Consider the following 20717-nt stretch of genomic DNA (forward strand, 5'->3'; position numbering starts at 1 on the left):
TATCTTTTCATATTCCAGAAAGCTCTGGGCCCAGGGTCCATTGGACCTCCCATTCATCCACCCCCAAGTACGCCTCTCCACAAACAGTCTTTGCCAGGTTAACGAGGGCATGGTGCCAGAGCCAAAAGCATTGAGAACACCCTCCTTCCAGATTCCTTGAACTGGCAGGAGGAAGTTAAAGCTCTCCCCAGAGCACACAGCGGTGATGCTGACGATGGAGGGCAAACTGTCCAGGTACACTCCCAACCAGGACAGTTTTGACTGTGTCCCACTCTCTTCAGCTGTAAGGGCTGGAGGGAGGTCTTGGTCCCTGCACAGAACTTTATAAACAGGGTTTTGTACTGATGCTGCAGTCAGATTTGACAATGAGCCCTAGACAAACAGTCCCTATTTAATGCAAGAGGCCACTGGTGGTTCATTGATAGAATTCTCGTCTTTCGTGTGATTCCATTCCGGGCTAATGCATCTCCTGTGCAGCCACGACCTGTCTGAGTGGGGGCTTGCATGTTGCTATGCTGCTGAACACGTTTCAGTGGAGCCTCCAGACTAAGACAGACTGGGAAGAAAGGTTTAACTATCTACTTCCAAAAACCATCAGCCAATGAAAGCCCTATGGATCACAACAGTCTGATCTGCAACCGATCATGGGGATGGTGTGAGACTGGGCAGCGTTTCATTCTGTTTATGCATGGGGTCCCCATGAGTGGGGGCCCACTTGAGGGCAGCTAACAACAACAGGACTTTAAATGGTCACAGGGATCATAGTCATCAATTTGGAGACTGGGTGGGGATTAATCCAGTATGGGTCCGACCATTTGTGGGTGGGGTGAGCAGATGGTTGATGGAGAATCTACACCAGCAGCCTCAATCCTGGCTTCACATTAGAAAAGGGTGACTAAATGTCCTGGTTTGCCTGGGATGGAAGGGAGTCCTGGGGTACAGAATTTTCAGTGCTAAAACAGGGAGGTCTCAGATAAACTGGGACGAGTTGGTCACCTTCCATGAGAACCAGCACAGGAGCTTTTAAAAATCCCATGCCCAGGCTGCACCCCGAAACCAATTTTATCATAATCTCTGCAGGGGGACTCAGGCACCAGTATTTTTTTTAAGTTCCTTGGTGATTCTAAAATGTGCAGCCGAGTCTGAGAACCACTGCTGCTGGGCTATTATCAGACCAGAGTTTTGGAAGCAGAGGGAAGAAAATTAAAAATTAGCTTTAAATCAATGGAATTCTTTCTGCTTCCTGCAGAAGTATGGGACACAGTGAGGTTGTAGAGGGTGCTACCTGAATCCTGAGAAAATTTATTGATGCCAAAATGTCTTCCATATTGCTTCCATTTAAAACATGGAAAATGGTATTACACACTAAGTACATCTAAAAATCAAAAGTAAATATTAAGGCTCAAAGAGATGAGCAAAGGACGTTAACAGAAAAATATGTAATACAAATGAAAATAAATTTTTGAGAAAAATTCAGTTTCCTCAAGAATCAAAGACAGACAAAATAAATAGAAATAACGTTTTTTTTTTTTTTTTTGCTGATGAAATTAGCAATGATTAAAAAGTTAGCAATGATAATGATAGGATCTAGTGAAAAAGGCATCCAAGTGATGCTATTGGGAGCATAAGTTGGTAAAAGTCCTTTCTGGAAATAAATTTGGCAATATGGGTGAAGATCTTAAAAAAGATCACATACTTTGGCTCAGTAATTTCTCTTTTCTGAATCTTACCTAGGAACATAAGTTCAAATAGAAGACCTTTATGCATCAATAAAAACAAAAACAAAACAAACAAAAAAAAGCCTCCAAATCAGTTGCCATGAGTCAGAGTCACCCCATGTGTGTCAGAGTAGAACTGTACTCACAGGGTTTTCAGTGGCTGATTTTCTGGAAGTAGATTGCCAGGACTTTCTTCCGCGGTACCTCTGGGCGGATTCAAACTGCCAGCGTCTTAGTTATTAGGCAATCACTTAACCATTTTTACCACCCAGGGACTCCTTATGCATCATTTGGAAAAAAAAGGAAATACTCTAAGGGGTCAATAAATTGAACTGGTTAAATAACTTGCAATGAAATATTACAGTTTGCTGGTCAACAGTGTGGAGTCAAAAAGACCTGGAATTCTCCTAACTTTGTGATCTTCAGAAGTCATTTAACCTTGTTAATCCTCAGTTTTTCATCTTCTTTAAAATGAGGGTAATATTAAAGTCTACCCCTTAGAGGTGCTGAAGATTTAAATAAATTAAGACATGAGAAATGAGGATTAAATGAAATAACACGTTAAGTAACACTGTGCTTCAGCACAGTGCCTGCTACATAGTAAGACTCAATACTAGTTTACTGTTATTATTATAATGGTGTAGTCAATAAAATCACACGTAGGAAAGTCTGCTACAGTACAATGGGAAACTGCTCAGGTTCTAGCAGAAATGTTGGGTAAAAAACGGTAGGTAAAGATTTTCTCAACTCCACAAAAATCTGTACAGAAAGAAATCAGTTAGAAAATAGGCAGAAATACCAGCAGAGGGACCTGGGCAAGAGAATGACAGATGGCAGTTAGATGCAGCTCGGCATTGATTTCAGCATCTGAGTCTCTTTGTGTAACCAAGGAAGAGATGTTTTTGTTGTCAGGTGCCGTCCAGTCAATTCCCACTCAGAGCGATCCCATGTGACAGAGCAGAGCTGCCCCATGGGGTTTTCTAGGCTGTAATCCTTACAGGAACAGGTCACCAGGTCTTTCTTACATGGAGCTGCTGGGTGAGTTCGAACTGCTAACCTTTCAGTTAGCAGCTGAGCAGCTTAATCGTTGCACCACCAGGGCTCCTTCAAGGAAGACGCAGGGTGATGGTTTCAAAAGTCACATCTGTTGAGATGCCCAGCTCTGACAGGTTACTGGAGACTGTGAAGACCCCATGAGGGGCCGGGAAGGGTTGAACAGGGGCAGCACCTACCTTTGCACTGGAAGCGGTGAGTGGGGGTGGTGAGCAGGAGTCGGTCAGCCATGGGTTCGGGGCTACTGCAGCGGGCGATGCCAGGCTCCTTGTAGCCCGCTTTCACCCACTCGGACAGCCAGCGCAGACCGCAGTCACAGTGGAGTGGGTTAGTTCCCAGTGCCCTAGGACATAGAGGATATCAGGCTAGATTAGGGGTGTCTGATATGAGAGCCTATGGAGAAGCAGTCTCCACTGGGGCAAAATCAATGTCTCCATACTGCACTTCCAATCCCTGCAGATGTTTCAGCCCCATTGGTGCTCCTCCCACCTCTGAGGCTTTGCTCTCAGCTGTCAGAATCAATCCTCAACTCCACCCCCAACCCAGACCCTCTAGGAAGCTTCCTGGACCTCTGGCCATGTGATGATCTGGCTCTCTTTGAAGGGTCACTCAGCTTGAAGATGCAGGGGTGGAGGGACACGGTCCAGTGCAGACACTCCAAAGTGGTGCCCAGGAAGAAAATACTAGACCCTCTTTTTATTTTTTTGTCATATGCTCTAAAATGTCTATTTTTAATGTTTTATAACATACACATTATATTAGTATTATATATGAACGTAATATAAAAATAATTAAATACGTATATAGTAGCAGGACAAGCTCAAAATTTTCACTGATAGAGGTATGTGATTAAAAGAAAAAGATGGAGAGGTCCCTGACCTAGGGGAGAGAGGACTGGCCTGTTGTACGGTAATGATGGTGCTCTATTTAAAATAAAATTAAGAGAGATTTATTGGAAGCAAAAGCAGCTTGAGTTGGGGAGGCACTGGGAGTCTCACAATGTGGAATCCAGCACACTATAAGGAGCTACAGGCATCCAGGCAATGTTTATATTGTTAAACCAGGAACGAGCAACCATAATATTCTGCTTGGCTTACTAGTGATTTGTAAAAGTCAAAGGTGGGTTAACAAAAGCAAGGACTTTACAGAGATTGGTGAACTCAAGATATGTGGGTTTACATGATTGGTTTAAAGAGTCATTGTTGATTAGTTACTTCTTGGTGATACCTGTGCTGTGTTGATTAAGTACCAATTGGTGGCTATAGGGGGCTTACAAGACACTTGCAAGACATTCCTTTCTGGGAACACAGAGGTTAGATATACTGTTTGTGTCAAAGCTCCTTGGGGATAAACTGACAACATTCTTTCTTAGCTTAGTTACAAAGAAAACAATTCTTTATTTACAAGATTAGGTCTGTATGAAAGTTACAAGTTAACAAAAGCAGTAAGTTATCGATCCCAAGTCTGAGCTAGCAGTTCTCACCATCAATCACCCCAAAATTTAGGACTTTCATAGGCCTGAAAGTTAGGAAACTTGGGTTCTAGTCCAATGTCTCACTGACTTCACAGGTGGTTTACAGCTAGTTACCTAATATTTCTGGGCCTCAGTTTCCCCTCTCTAGAATAGGAAGGGGATACCTGAGGCAGAGTACAAAGTGACTAAGAACATGTGCGTTGGAGTCAGACAAACCTGGAATTAAGCTGGGGCTTTGCCATTTACTAGCTTGGACAAGTTCTTTAACATCTCTAAGCTTCAATGTCATCATGTATAAAAAGGGTGAAAATGCCTTATTGTTGTAAGAGATAAACAAGATAATCCAGCTAAAGGATTTAGCCCATAGTAACTGTTTTATATTAGTTGTTGTTATTAAATGTTTATATTCTTTACATAATTGATGATGCCATCGAAGGCCATTTCAAGCAGGTAGCAAGACAACATGCACCACGTGGATATCTTTTTGAAAAACAGACTGTATCCAACCCACCCACATACCTGAAAAACATATACCAGAATGTTAACAGAGATGACACTGTGCTGTGCACTATACTTATTTTCCATTTAGAGTGGATGTGCACTGGGAGAAATATGGCTACTTACAGATGGGAAAGAGATGTCAGGTCATTGAAGGAGCCTTCGGGAACGCTGGAAATGTCGTTGCCATGGAGGGTTCTGAGGCAGAAGGCACAGATCAGAAGGTTAAAACCCGTAACAGCTCTGAACACAGTGCCGTCTCTTGGTCTCCCAGCCTGGCCGAGGCACCCTTCAGCTTTACCCACTGCTGATGGCAGTGGAGGCAGTTCATAAATGTTTCTATACCCAGTTCAGCAGCAGGGATGTAAGGGATAGAGGACTCAGGGAGGAAGAGGATGGCTTTTGAATCTGACAGACTTGGGATGGAATCAGAAATCAGTCCCCATTAGCCATGGAACACTGGGCACATTATTTGACTTCTCTGGGCCTCCATTTTTGTGCCTGAAAAATAGAGAGACATATCTACCCGATGGAGTCATTGGAGGTTTAGAGATAATGTGAAGAATTGTGGTTAAGAGTCAGGCTGTTTGTGTTCAAACCCTGACTATTCCACTTACCAGCTGTGTGACTGTGGGCAAAGTTACTTACCCTCTCTGTGCCTTAGCTCCCTACTGTAAAATGGGAATGAAAGCGGTAAGGTTTGCCATAGAAGGTTGTTATGGATGAGTTAATCTCCGTAGAGAGAGATTGGTATTTTGTAAGTGCTAAATGGTTAACTATTATTCATATTTGTGAGCTATTATTAATATTGGGAAATATTAATATTAATATAGTATTAACTGATACAAATCAAAGAGCTCAATAAATTGGCTCTCTTCATATTCACCTAAAGAAATACTAGGGGAATTGAGAAATGCTGTCAATCCCAGCTCAGGCAGTAGAGGGAGGAGGCCCTCAGCTCCCAGGGAGATTCTCTGGAGCTGGACACTTGTCTTTATGGAACAGGGTTTGAAGTCAGCCACACACACACATATGGGTCTGGACTTGTGTGCATCTTTCAACAGCATGTCCAAAGGGCCAGGCAACCGGTTTAGTATTGATCCTACCTCTCTCCACTCTGTGATGTAGGTACCAAAACAAAACGAAACCAGGTGCCGCGGGGTCGGCTCTGACTTTTGGTGGCCTCACATACGTCAGAGTAGAGCTGTTCTCCATAGGGTTCTTGATGGCTGATCTTTCAGAAGCAGATCACCAGACCTTTCTTCTGAGGCATTTCTGGGTAGATTCAAACTGCTGACCTTTTGGTTAGCAGCCCAGGGCTTAACCGTTTGCCTTACCCAGGGATTGGGAGCTATTTTCACTTGCCAAGTGGTGGCATATGCTGAGCTTTCAATAAATGGCTGTAGAATAAAACTCATAGCGACCCTATGGGACATAGTAGAACTGCCCCACAGAGTTTCCGAGGAGTGCCTGGTGGATTCGAACTGCCTTCCCTTTGGTTACAAGCTGTAGCACTTAACCACTACGCCACCAGCGTTTCCGGCTATAGAGTAAAAAAATATGTCCACGCAAAGAGTGAACGACCACTGCTCTGCTCCTCAAGTAACAACATGAGCGAATCTACAATTTATGGATTACTCCCTCCACTGAAGGATTAATCCTCAACTGCATTAAAAAAAAAAAAAATCCCAAACTGATGACTCACTTCGGGTCTGGCTTATGAAATGCAAGATGGGTAAAATTCATTGAAACTCGAATGTTTCTTTAATGACTGCTGGGCACCCTCACCTGGGCTGTGATAAAGCATCCTTATGGGTAAGGACTAATGACTGTAACCAGGCGGGGAAGCCTAGCAAAACAAAGAGATGATTAGTGTTGACAGTGGAAGTGTAAGCAGGATAATAACTAATGATTCTGCTCTTTTGTTTTCCTTTTAGCCGATGCTAGCCTGCCTTGGGTCTTCTGCTGAAGTAGAGACAGGAGCTTAATTGCACTTAATTTAGAAGAGTGGTTCTCAAGCTTAGCGAGCATTTAAAAAAAACAAAACTCATTGTCGTCAAGCTGATTCCAACTCATAGTGACCCTATAGGACAGAGTAGAACTGCCCCATAGGGTTTCCAAGGATGGCTGGTAGATTCAAACTGCCAACTTTTGGTTAGTTGATGAGCTCTTAACCACTGTGCCCCAGGGCTCCTCACTGAGAACTGGAGCTAGGAAATACGCTGCTTCCTGCTCGCCATTCCCAGAGATTCTGATTCAGTAGGTCTGGGATTGGGCATTTCTAACAAGCCCCCAGGTGACACTGATTCTGCTGGTCTGCCGTCCAGTAGGCCCTGACTCATAGAATAAAATGCTGCCTGGTCCCGTGTCATTTCCATGATTGATTTTGGGACCGCTGTGATCCACAGGGTTTTCATTGTCTGGTTTTTAGAGATAGAACCCCAGGACCTTCTTCCTAGTCCACCTTAGTCTGGAAGCTCTGCTGAAACCTGTCCAGCATCAAAGCAAATGAAAGCCTCCACTGACAGACAGATGGTGGCCACACATGAGGTGCATTGTCCAGGAATCGAACCCTGGTCTCTCTCATGAAAGGTGAGAATTCTAGTCCTGAACCACCACTGCCTTCAGTGTTGGTCTAGGAACCATACTGTGAATAGCAAGGGTTTAGAAAACTTTCTCATGTTGTTTCAAGACAAGACCTCATCTCCAGGGTGAAAGCTGTCCTCAATTCTTAGACAACCAGCATGACAGGAAGGGGGTAAACAGTCCTCCAAAGAGCATCCATGGTGGCTTCTCACCTCCCTGGTAAGAAGGGGCTAGAAGCACTTCCTAACACTTTTATCAGCTTCCTTTAGTCTCAAGTTCCTGTGATAATTTATGAATCACACCGGCCCTTGCCTGCTATTGACTTGGATGACTTACTGGCTGCTTGCTGTTTTGCAAATGCACCCAGCCCCATTGTTAATCATTTCTGAATGAGGCCTGGGCCCCTGGAGAGGTTCGAGGCACTAATTTAAAAACACCAAATGACCCAAACGCAGTATTGGCACTGGGGCTCCTGTGAGTCACGCTCCCATTTATTATGAGCTGGGCCGCTGAGATCTCTATAAACTGCAGAGCAGCGGGGCTGTAATTTACTGGGATGACGCTAAAGAAATCTGCCTACGCTGCAGGCGCTCACTCCAGCTTCGGCCTCCAAAGAAGGCCTCTTGCATGTCAAACAACCTCGCTAAATGATGCCAGGAAAGCAGGGCAAAGAGCCCTCCCAGGAAACACTTACGTTGTCCCCTCCTTCATTTCGCCCCTTCTCTCTTGCACCTCTCAGGGCTGGGCTGGCAAGCAACTTTCACAACTCTAAAGGGCCCATCTTCAAGCACTTTGGACTCATTTTCTCCTCCTCCTCTTTTCTTATTCAGTTGCCATGGATTCTGACTTATGGAGACTCCACGTGTGCAGAGTAGAACCACTCCACAGGGCTTTCATGGTTGTAACCTTTCAGAAGCAGATCACCAGGACGTTCTTCCAAGGTGCCTCTGAGTGTGTTCAAACTGCCAACCTTCCAGTTGGTAGGCCAGTACTTAACCATTTATACCACCCAGGGACTCCTTTTCTGACTCTTAACCCATTGCCTTCGAGTTGATTCTGACACATAGCGACCCTATAGGACAGAGTAGAATTGCCCCGTAGTGTTTCCAAGGCTCTAATCCTTATGGAAGCAGATTGCCACATCTTTCTCCTGTGGAGTAGTTGGGTTCGAAACTCTGACTTTTCGGTTAGCAGCTGAGCGATTAACCATTGTGCCACTAGGGCTCCTGACTCTTTGGGGGATGTTAAAGCCAAACTTGGGAATTTCGGGATGCAAATGACAGTACCATTAGAGTAACACTGGGGCATAACCATTCTTTGTCAGTTCTTGGCTGTCTGTACCTTAAGTCTCTGAGTTGTTAGGAACTTATGGTTGGTCCTAAATGTGAATTGGGGAAGGTGAACTTGGTTGTGAGCAGGCTAGGCCACTCCAGGTGACCTGGGAGTTAAGAACTAAGACTCGGGAGTCAGACTACCTGGGGCTGAATTCCATCTCTGATACGCACTCGCTGGGTGAACTGGGACAATTAATCTTTTTGTCTCAGTTTTCTCAACTCTGAAATGAAGGAATTAGAAATATCTACTTTTATTAGGTTTTCACTGGCCAACGTTTTCAGCAATGGACTGCTAGGTCCTTCTTCCCAGTCTTTCTTAGTTTGGAAGCTCTGCTGAAACCTGTCCACCATGGGTGACCCTGCTGGTATTTGAAATGCTGGTGGCATAGCTTCCAGAATCACAGCAACATGCAAGCCACCACAGCACGACAAACTGACAGACAAGTGGTTTTTTGATTTGAAGATTTTTACCAACTTCTGCAGTCTGAAATTGATCAAACATGCAATCAAGATGCATTGATAATTACAGGTGATCAGAACACGAAAGTTGGAAACAAAGAAGAAGGATCACTAGATGGACTATATGGCCTTGGTGATAAAAATGATGCCAGAGATCATATGATAGAATTTTGTAAGATCGATGACTTACTCACTGCAAATACCTTTTTTCAACAACATAAATAGTGACTATACATGTGGACCTTACTGGATGGAATACACAGGAATCAAATCTACTACATCTGTGGAAAGAGATGATGGAGAAGCTCAATATCATCAGTCAGAACAAGGCCAGGGCCTGACTGGAGAACATACTGTCAATTGCTCATATGCAAGTTCAAGTGGAAGCTGAAGAAAACAAAAACAAGTCTGTGAGAGCCGAAGTATGACCTTGAGTATATCCCACCCGAATTCAGAGGCCATCTCAAGAACAGATTTGATGCACTGAACACTAATGACCGAAAATCAGATAAGTCGTGGAATGACATCAAGGACATCAGACATGCAGAAAGCAAAAGGTCATTAAAAAGGAAAGAAAAAAAAGTCTAAAATGGATGTCAGCAGAGACTCTGAAACTTGCTCTTGAATGTAGAATAGCTGAAGTGAAAGGAAGAACAGATGAAGTAAAAGAGCTGAACAGAAGATTTCAGAAGGCACCTCGAGAAGACAAAGTATTATAATGAAATGTGCAAGGACCTGGAGTTAGAAAACCGAAAGGAAAGAACACACCCAGCATCTCTCAAGCTGAAGGAACTAAAGAAAATATTCAAGCCTCGAGTTGCAATTCTGAAGGATTCTATGGGCAAAATAATGAACGATACAGGAAGCATCAAAAGAAGATGAAAGTAATACAGAGTCACTGTACCAAAGAGAATTGGTCAATGTCCATCCATTTCAGGGGGTGGTATATGATCAAGAACCGATAGTATTGAAGGAAAAAGTCCAAGCTGCACTGGAGGCACTGGCGAAAAACAAGACTAGGAATTGACAGAATACCAATTAAAATGTTTCAACAAATGGATGTAGCACTGGAGGTGCTCACTTGTCTGTGCTAAGAAATTTGGAAGACAGCTACATGGCCAACTGACTGGAAAAGATCCATATTTGTACCCATTCCAAAGAATGGTGACCTAATAGAATGTAGAACTTATCAAACAATATCATTAACATGAAATGCAAGTAAAATTTTGCTGAAGATAATTAAAAAACAGTTGCAGAAGTACATTGACAAGGAACAGCCAGAAATTCCAGTAGGATTCAGAAGAGGATGTAGAATGAGGGATATCATAGATGATGTCAGATGGATCTTGGCCAAAACCAGAGAATGCCAGAAAGATGTTTATGTGTGTTTTATTGACTATGCAAAGGCATTAGCCTGTGTGGATCATAACAAATTATGTATAACAATTGTGAAGAACGGGAATTCCAGAACACTTAATCGTGCTCATGAGGAACCTGTACATAGATCAAGAGTTGTTTGAATAGAACAAGGGAATACTGTGTGGTTTAAAGTCAGGAAAGGTGTGTGTCAGGGTTGTGTCCTGTCACCATACTTACTCAATCTGTATGCTGAGCAAATAATCCGAGAAGCCGGACTATATGAAGAAGAATGGGGCATCAGGACTGGAGGAAGATTCATTAACAATCTGCAACATGCAGGTGACATGACCTCACTTGCTGAAAGGATTTGAAGCACTTACTGATGAAGATCAAAGACCACAGCATTGAATATGGATTACACCTCAACATAAAGAAAACAAAAATCCTCACAACTGGACCAATAAGCAACATCATGATAAATGAAGAAGAGGTTGAAGTTGTCAAGGATTTCATCTTACTTGGACCCACAATCAACACCCATGGAAGCAGCAGTCAAGAAATCAAAAGATGCATTGCATTGGGCATATCTGCTGCAAAAGACCTCTTTAAAGTGTTGAAAAGCAAAGATGTTACTTTAAGGACTAAGGTGTGCCTGACCCAAGCCATGGTATTTTCAGTTGCCTCATATGCATGTGATAGCTGGACTATGAATAAGGAAGGCTGAAGCAGAATTGATACCTTTTTATTATGGCGTTGGCAAAGAATATTGAATATATCATGGACTGCCAGAAAAAAAAAAAAAAGGACTGCCAGAAGAACAAACAAATCTGTCTTGGAAGAAGTATAGCCAGAATGCTCCTTAGAGCAAGAATGGTGAGACTTCATCTCACATACTTTGGACATGTTATTGGGGGGACTGGACCCTGGAGAAGGACATCATGCTTGGTAGGGTAGAGAGTCAGTGAAAAAGAGGAAGACCCTCAACGAGATGGACTGACACAGTAGCTTCAACAGTGGGCTCAAACACAGCAACAATTGTGAGGATGGCACAGGACTGGGCTCGGCAGTGTTTCATCCTATTTTATATAGGGTGCTATGATTCGGGGAAAACCCTGGTGGCATAGTGGTTAAGTTCTATGGCTGCTAACCAAAGGGTCGGCAGTTCAAATCCGCCAGGTGCTCCTTGGAAACTCTATGGGGCAGTATGAGCCGGAATCGACTCGATGGCACTGGGTTTCTGGTGGGTATGATTCGGGAATGACCTGAAGGCACCTAACAACAACAACTTTTAGTAGGAAGGAACCCTGTCAGCACAGTGGTTAAAGTGCTCAGCTTCTAGGTGAAAGGTCAGAGGTCCGAATCCACCAGTGGCTCTGTGGGAGAAAGATGTGGCAGTCTGCTTCTGCAAAGATTACAGCCTTGGAAACTATGGGGCAATCGTACTCTGTTCTATAGGGTTGCTATGAGTTGCAATTGACTCAAGGGCAATGGGTTACAGGTTACTTTTAGTAAGAGTTTCTGGGTAGCTCGTACAGTTAAGAAGCTCAGCTGCTAACTAAAAGGTCGGAGGTTCAAGTCCATCCAGAGGTGCCTTGGAAGAAAGGCCTGGTGATCTACTTCCAAAAAATCAGCCCTTGAAAACCCTATGGAGCACAGTTCTACTTTGCATACACAGGGCCCTATGAGTCAGAGTCACCTCAAGTTAGCAACTGGCACTTTTAGTAGATAACTTTTTTTTGGGGGGGGCATAGGTTGCTCATCATCAATCCCCTCTTTTTCAGTAGTTATTTCTCCCTTTTGCATTATGATATTACCCCCCCAAACTCAGTCCAAGTGATTTCACTTCATGGGCTGAGCTATAGCTCAGGTTTGGCTAATTAGCGTCATAATGATGGGGTCCAGGTTGAGCACGTGACCTAAGCAGGCCAATGAGAAAGCTTTCTAGGACCTTCTCCTGAACTACTTGGGACAGATGCAGTTTCATTTTGCGGGGCTGCTACGTGGCTAGACTGTAAGCCTGCAGCCTCTCAGAGCCCTCAGTTTTGCATCAGAATCCTGTTTTCTTTGCTTGGCTTCCTTCCCCACAGGTTTGAAGTTATATGTAAACCCCATTGCGTCTTCATAATATGATAAAGAACGCTGCTGACTTAACTTGCATGAACTCCCTGCTTGTAAACCCCTAAAAGTAATTTTTTCCCTCACCCTCAGGGAACAATTTTGGCTGCAGCAGCTCTGCATAACGAAATAAAGGTGTTTTCTGTCTCTCATTTAATTGGCCAATATGAGTCATGCCAAGCAAGAACCTGGGGTTTCCACCCAGTAACATTTCTGGACAAGAACGGAGGGTTTCCACCTGGTAACATCTGTGCCTGAATGGAGAAAGACTACTATGGATTGAATTGTGTCCCCCCAAAATATGTGTTGTAAATCCTAACTTTGCCTGTGGTTATAATCCTATTTGTGAATGGGTTGTGTTAAGTTAATGAGGCAGGGTTATGTTATGTTAATAAGGATTGGGTTATGTTTGTTATGTTAATGAGGCAACATTAGGGTGTATTTTGAGTCAGTCTCTTTAAAGATATAAAAGACATTCAACAAGCAAGAAAGCAAGCAGAAATGGGCGGGGGAGGGGGGGAGCGGGGGAGAGATGCCAAACCACATGAAGATTGCCCAGGAGCAGAAGCTCAAAGAGATAAGAACCTTCCTCCAGAGCCGACAGAGAGAAAAAGCCTTTCCCTAGAGCTGGCACCCTGAATTCCAACTTTCAAATCCACCAGCTGCTCTTTGGAAACCCTATAGGGTAGTTCTACTCTGTCCTATAGGGTCGCTATAAGTCAGAATGGACTTGATGGCAACTTTTTTTTCAAACTGCGAGAAAATAAATTTCTGTTTGTTAAAGCCACCCACTCATGGTATTTCTGTTATAGCAGCACTAGATAACTAAGACAGACTGCCTGAGAGTGACATCTATTCAGGGGAAAGCAGTGCTGAGAGACAGAAAGACAGGTTTCTGAGTGCTTCTTTGGTACACCCGCATACAGTCATACCTAGAGTCCACTATCGACCACTGAGTTGCTGAGTCAATACATTTTCTTTCGATGCTTAATGTGGTTTGAACTGATTTTCTTTCCTGTTAGACTAGAAGACTTCTAATATCCCCCCACTTCATAAGCTAGCTGCGAGAGTTTAAAGATATGATACAAGTGGTTCAGATGATGTAGGACTCAACCCAGGGCCTGCACATGACATGCTTATTTGTTTATTTCTCCTTCTACACCACGAGCGCCCTGAGGGCAGGGGTGTGTTGTAGTCACTGTTTTTAATTTTTTTTATCCATAGTGGCATCTAATCCACAGATGGCATTCAGGAAAGGATGAAGAAGCAAAAGATCCTGAGCAAGTCACTAAACCTTTCTGACTCTGTCCCTTATAAATGACAGGTTTGGGTGGATAATTTCGGAGAATGTACATTTCTAAAATTCTATAGTGAAACTTTTTGTTCACCCTCTGGTTTTGCCAAAGGGCCAAACCAGGACTGTGCTTTGGAGGTGAAAAGCAGTACCTTTTGGGTCACTAGGGAGATTTTCTAATGCTCAACATCTGGTTAAAAATGGAAAGAGGTTGCCCTGTAAGGGAGTGAACTCTTTGTCTCCAGAGGTAATCAAGCAAAGGTCAAAGGGAGCCCCTTTCAAGGATGCTATAGGGAGGATTCATGCAGTTGGTCGAACAGTGATGAAGAGCATGTGTGTAAACAGGAGTCTTACTTTAGACTAACTAAGGATCTAAAAATACTAAAATACTGGCTCATTCATGAGCACACATTGAAAGAGTCCCAAGGATGGCTGTGAAATCAATTGAACCAAGGTGTCTCAGGCTGGGTTCTCTAGGGAGCCCAGCCTAAGACATTTGGTACTGGGAGTGGGGTGATTACCTTATATCAGATCTCACCATGTTGTTGTTGTTAGGTGCCGTCGAGTCGGTTCCGACTCGTAGCGACCCTATGCACAACAGAATGAAACACTGCCTGGTCCTGTACCACCCTTACAATTGTTGTTATGCTTGAGCCCACTGTGTCAATCTACCTCGTCGAGGGTCTTCCTCTTTTCTGCTGACCCTGTACTCTGCCAAGCATGATGTCCTTCTCCAGGGACATGCTGTTGCAGATATTACAATTCCTGGTTTCAAAAACATGTTTTATTCCCCACCCTTAAATTATAAATGTTACTGTCCTTGTTAATCTTTAGCTTTGCCCTCATTTATTACAAAAATAATTTTATACTAATAGTTATCAATGATTTTTTCATTTTTCAATGTTTTCTATAGTCTTTCTTAACCTTCCAACTCATTGTGACCCTGTAGGACAGAGCAGAAGTGCCCCACAGGGTTTCCAAGGAGCAGCTGGTGGATTTGAATCACTGACCTTTCGGTGAGCAGCCGAACGCTTAACCACTGTGCCACCAGGGCTCCAGTCCTTCTTAGGTATCCATAAATGTTTACAAGTTATAATTGTAACACATACACACATTTAGTTAATTTTTCTACTTGATGCTCTGTGGTAAACACTTTTGCACATTGTTATCCAGTTATCATCTTTATCTCTTGTAATAACTGCACTTTATCAGCTGGTTGTCTCACGTTTCCTTAAACATTTCCCCACTGTGGCAATTGGAGGCTGTATTTAAAATTTAGGATAAAAATAAAAGTGTAACAAAAATCTTAATGCACAAAACCTTTCCCTCGTTTTGGATTATTCTTGAATATAAATTCCTAGATGTGCAATTATTGGGAGAAAGGATACAAATATCATAAAAGAAATATAGCCCATAAACATTTTTATTTTTCCTGAATTGGTCCTTATAGAGAAAATGGTTGCTCCCCAGTGAGGTAGATGGTTGGATTGAAGGGCTCTAAGATTCCTTTTTTAATCGATGAGATCTGATGATTCTAAAATGATGGTGCTAAAAGCCTATTAATTCTTAATTCAAGGAGCAAGGATAGTAACTATTATATATTCACAAGTACTTCTAATGAACTAATGATAATAGTAGGGTTGGAGCAGAACAAAGAAGGTGTTGAGGAAGGAGAAAACCTGGACAGGCTGGGGATGTTCACCCCAGCCCAAGGATAGATAGACAGACGGATGGATAGGCAGATGTTCTCGGTCTCTCCTGCTCACATATTGAGTTGCTCCAACCAGAACTACCCCCATTATTAACATACACCAGAGGTCCCATTAAAGTTGGCAGGTCCTACCACTGTCGGGGTCCTCTGGTGGTGCAAATGTGCTGAGCTATCAACCCAAAGGTTGGCAGTTTGAACCCACCCAGAGGCACCATGAAAGAAAGGCCTGGAAATCTACTTTTGAAAAATCAGCCACTGAAAACCCTATGGAGCACAGTTCTATTCTGACAGACATGGGCTGCCAGGAGTCGGAACTGAGTCAATGGCATGCACAGACGCTGGGAGACAGGGATGAAAGACAATGGACTGAGACTGAGGGGGGACAGGACGAACGCTGGCCAATGAGATGTGTCCATCTCCCGTTGTGTTCAACTGGAAACAGAGAAATGGTTTTGCTGATGTTTCCATCCTCCACCTCCCCAGAGAAGGTGGATAATAAATAAGTGACAATAACAGATAGCACACTGTCAGCGAGGGCACTTTTTTGCCCCCAGAGAATTGATTTTTAATAACAGTGCAGATGACATGTGGTAGGAGTTGTCGCTGACACTGAAATTTTGTGGGCCTCAATAAATCACATCAGCCTGGAGCTCCAGAATGGACCAGTTCACTAAGTGCTGTTTGCCTATTGCCACCAGGTCCTGACAAAGGTCCCAGGGCTCCAGGCCAGGAGGCCGGATTCTGCCACTTCCTGACTCCTGGACCTTGGGCCAGTTACTTCCCCAGTCTGGACCTCAATTTTCCCAACTTTAAAATGGGCATAATCCTCACAATCTCACAGCAAAGATTAAATGAAAGAATGGCCATGAAATGTCTCATAAAAACGCTGTTATCATTATAGTAGTAACGGGCCAGAAAGGCAAGAAGCTGACAGATTTGGGGGTAGAGTGTCTGGCTTCTCTGTTCTCATGTGAATATCACTCAAAGGATCTTCCTTTACTAACAAAATAGGTGAAGATAGGCAGGCATAAAAATTAGGTGACAATTGGACCTTGGGTTGGAGGTGGTGGTGAGGTGCCATTTCGTTCCAGCTCTTGCAAGCTGTGATATGAGAAGAGTAATAATAACAAACAAACAAACAAAAAAAATGTTGCCATCAAGTTGATTCCAACTCATGGTGACCCCAGGTGTCAGAGGAGAACTGTTCTCCATGGGATTTTCAATGGCTGATTTTTTGGAAGTAGATTGCCAGGCCTTTCTTTTGAGGCGGCTCTGGATAGACTCGAATAGCCAGGTTTTGGTTAGCAGCTGAGTGTGTAAACTATTTACACCACTTAGGGATTCCAAGAATAGTAATAACAAATAAATATTGTTTAGTGTTTACCATGCTCCAGAGCCTTTGCTAAGTGTTTGACACAGAGTATCACATTTAGTCTTTGCAAGGCTTTATGAGGGCAATTACTATTATTATCCGATTTTATGGATGGGAAGACTCCCACAGCTAGGAAGGAGCAGAGCCAAGCTTGGAAAGCAGGCGTACCCCAGGACTACCTAGCCTTTACTCGGAGCTCATCCACCTCAGTCAGCCATCCCCCACCCATATGTAGGACAAGGCAAGGAAGGTAAGGTGACGGGGGTGGGGTGGGCGCGGAGGCTCGGACTGTGAAACCCTGTCCAAAGAAACTCAACAGCCCCCATGGCTGCCACACAGGAACGCAGAGGGGCTCCTGGTATGGCCAGGTCTCTCCATTTTCTGAATGTGTAAATTAGCATTTTTTTTTTTTTTTATAATAACTTTTATTAAGCTTCAAGTGAACATTTACAAATCCAATCAGTCTGTCACATATAAGTTTACATACATCTCACTCCCTACTCCCACTTACTCTCCCCGTCTTGAGTCAGCCCTTTCAGTCTCTCCTTTCTTGACAATTTTGCCGGCTTCCCTCTCTCTCTATCCTCCCATCCCCCCCTCCAGACAAGAGTTGCCAACACAATCTCAAGTGTACACCTGATATAATTAGCTCACTCTTCATCAGCGTCTCTCTCCCACCCGCTGACCAGTCCCTTTCATGTCTGATGAGTTGTCTTCAGGGATGGTTCCTGTCCTGTGTCAACAGAAGGTCTGGAGAGCATGACCGCCGGGATTCCTCCAGTCTCAGTCAGACCATTAAGTTTGGTCTTCTTATGAGAATTTGGGGTCTGCATCCCACTAAATTAGCATTTTTATGAGAAACCTCCCAATGGGCAAATGTTGGCAACTTATTAATTTTTTTTTTAGACATTCCATGAGCCAGCTCTAGGATTGCTAAACACTGGCTGTCTGCTCTGAGCTGGACTGGACCCTTGGGCTTCCAGTTTGCCAGCTCTGGTGCGTAAGCTCTGTTTCCTTGCAGAGGTTCACAGCATGGCATCGCCGCCCTGAAGCCAGAGGAGCCAGCTGTGAACATAATGATTATCCAAACAGCAGCTGCGTGCCACGCACCGTGCCCGCTCCGAGGGTGAAGGATATAACTGCCTTGGAATCAACTCAACGGCAACAGGTTTGGTTTTTCTGGTTTTAATCCTCACAAGGGAGGTGTTATTGATCCCATTTTACAAACCGAGAAGAAGAACTCAGAGAGCGAAGTGATTTGCTCAAGCCTCCACACGCGGCGGTGGGCTGGATGACAGGTCTGGTTGACTCTCAAGCAAAAGTCCTCTCTAGCCCTTTGGGCAAGTATGGGTGCTGGGTGAGGAAGTGTATTTGTGTATGTGGGTAGAGGGTGGACTGAACCAAGGAGCCTGAGGAAGGCAAGGACTCCTGCTGTTACCCCATCAATTACAGGAGGAAACCTGGCGCTCTGGGTACTCACAGCACGCGGAGAGACTGCAGCCCACTGAAGGCGTGGACGGGGATGCACCTTAGCCGGTTGTAGCTCAGGATCCTGTGGGAAAGCAGACAAAGCTCTGTGGGTGGCTCTTACTCATAGGTGTGTTGTCCATCCTGTGGACCCATCACAGTAAATGGCTTCTTATCAACCCAGTTTTAATATACTGACAAAACACACCCTAACCGTAAAAGGAAGAGAAATCTCTCTACCACCCCAGCAAGCTCACTGGCTTCACTTTCCCAGCTTTCTCCCAGGTTCTCTTACAGGCTGGCTCTCTAACCGGCTTCTCCATCACCTCCCTTTATTGCTAAGTGGTGAGTGCTCACAATGTGCAAAGCTAATTGGAAAGAAGTGGGTCTGAGCAAAATATAATTAGGTAGGGAAACCCTCCACTGGGAAAGAAAATTCACAAATCACAGAGGGCATTCTGATAAGGGCTTTCTTCAGGAGTAATTAGGTTCCAGCTCTTCTCTAACTGCCCAGACACTGGAATCTTAACCTACTTTATTTTCCTTCCAGTGATTAAGGTTTACCCGATACTGGGACAACCACAGGCCTGGAGATCACTACAGCGCAGAACCTAGGCCTGGGGTGACCAAGGGAAAGGACAGCCACAAGTCATTTACTGCCAGGCTTGTGGCCATGGTTAATATGGCGCCTCACTGTACTCACAGAGTGGAGAGGTGCGACATGTTACTGAAGGTATAATTGGTCAGGACGCTGATACTGTTGTTGCTCAGGTCGCTAGGAAAAGCAAAACAAAAGGGTCACCATAATTCCTGGCTTTACTGTCAGTTGCATCTGAAGGGGTCATTCTCAAGTATCACACATGCCTGTCATCCATCCATCCATCCATCCATCCATCCATCCATCCATCCATCCATCCATCCATCCATCCATCCATCCATCCATCCATGTACCCACCTACTCATTCGTCCATTCACCCATCTGCTTATCATCTGCTCACTCATCTATTCACCCACCCATCCATCTATCCAGTGATTCACCAATCCATTGATCCACCCATCCATCCACCCACCCACCTATCTAGTCTCTTGTCTACCTGTTCATCCAACTGTCCATTTCATTTTTCCATTGATGAACTTATTCAGTCAACCATTTGAGCAATTGTTGTTCGTTCACTCATCCATTCATCCATCCATCATTTATCCATTCAGATATTCAATCATTCAATTACATGTTTACTCATCTATTCATTGTACCAGCAAAACATAACATTAAGATAATCTCTCCTTATTTTAGTACTTTTTTTCCTGATCAATTCTTCCTTTCTCTGTCCCTCTACCCTCCCCCTCTTCTGGCATTCACTTATTCCTTATCGGATTTCCTCTTAGGGGGAACGGGGTTGGTGGAGGTATAGTCCTCTGACAACTACGTCCTCTGGCTTCTGCTCGGGGATAAATATCCAGAACGGTGGTTTGCAAACTTTTCTGCACATTAGGTTCACTTGAGGAGCTTTTAAACATTCTGGGCTTTACCCCCAGATATTCTGATTTAATTGGTCGAAGGGTGGGCCTGAGCATCATTATTTTTAAAAAATCACTGTCCAGGTGATTCCTATAGCCAGCTGATGTTCATTGATCTAGAGCAGTGGTTCTCAACTGGGGGCAATTTTGCTCCCTCTCTGCCCCAGGACATTTTGCAATATGTGCAGATATTTTTGGTTGTCACTACCTGGGGTGGGGGGCACTACTGGCATCTAGTGAGTAAAGGCCAGGGGTGCTGCTAAACATCCCACGATGTACACAACATGCCCCACAACAAAGGACTACCTGGACCAAAACGTTAGTAGTGCTGCTGTTGAGACACTCTGATCTCGAGGCTCGGTTCAGGGGTAGCTAGGAAGCCAGGACTAATGAGGTGACAGGTGGCTTTCTTTTGCCTCTCCTCAAAGGGTCCCCCACTTTCCCAAGGGTAACACTGCTTCATTCTGAAAGAACTCTCATTTTCCCTTTTGTGAACTGGCTCCCTGCCTCCCTACACATACAGGAACATCCTTCCATTGCCATTTGCCCAAGGGATCATTTTGTACCCTCACGGGTCCTGGCTTGGCAAGACAGTGAGGCTGTTGGATGAACCTCCCAGGCTGCCTGGCTTCCTGGGCCCTACCCCCGTCCAGGAGCCTGGCTCCTCATTCAGAGCCATAGCAGCTACTGATTGAAGGAGGCTCAATTTGAATCACCTACTTGGAATATTTTCTAGGGAACTAAAGAGGGAGGAAAAAG

General features: G+C 44.2%; 1 protein-coding gene across 2 annotated transcripts in view; it reads right to left on the reverse strand.

Annotated features, from left to right (window-relative positions):
* Positions 1–20717, reverse strand: part of SLIT3 (slit guidance ligand 3) — a 783747-nt gene that overhangs the window by 80550 nt on the left and 682480 nt on the right. For both annotated transcript variants that reach the window (XM_049874285.1, XM_049874284.1), the window contains exons 22-25: positions 19144–19215; positions 18454–18525; positions 4870–4941; positions 2951–3114 (exon numbers count right to left, since the gene is read on the reverse strand). In XM_049874285.1, the coding sequence (XP_049730242.1) occupies positions 2951–3114; positions 4870–4941; positions 18454–18525; positions 19144–19215 (380 nt within the window). The remainder of the gene's footprint in view (positions 1–2950; positions 3115–4869; positions 4942–18453; positions 18526–19143; positions 19216–20717) is intronic.

This window comes from Elephas maximus, chromosome 2, assembly GCF_024166365.1.
Source record: "Elephas maximus indicus isolate mEleMax1 chromosome 2, mEleMax1 primary haplotype, whole genome shotgun sequence".
NCBI classification, from domain to species: domain Eukaryota; kingdom Metazoa; phylum Chordata; class Mammalia; order Proboscidea; family Elephantidae; genus Elephas; species Elephas maximus.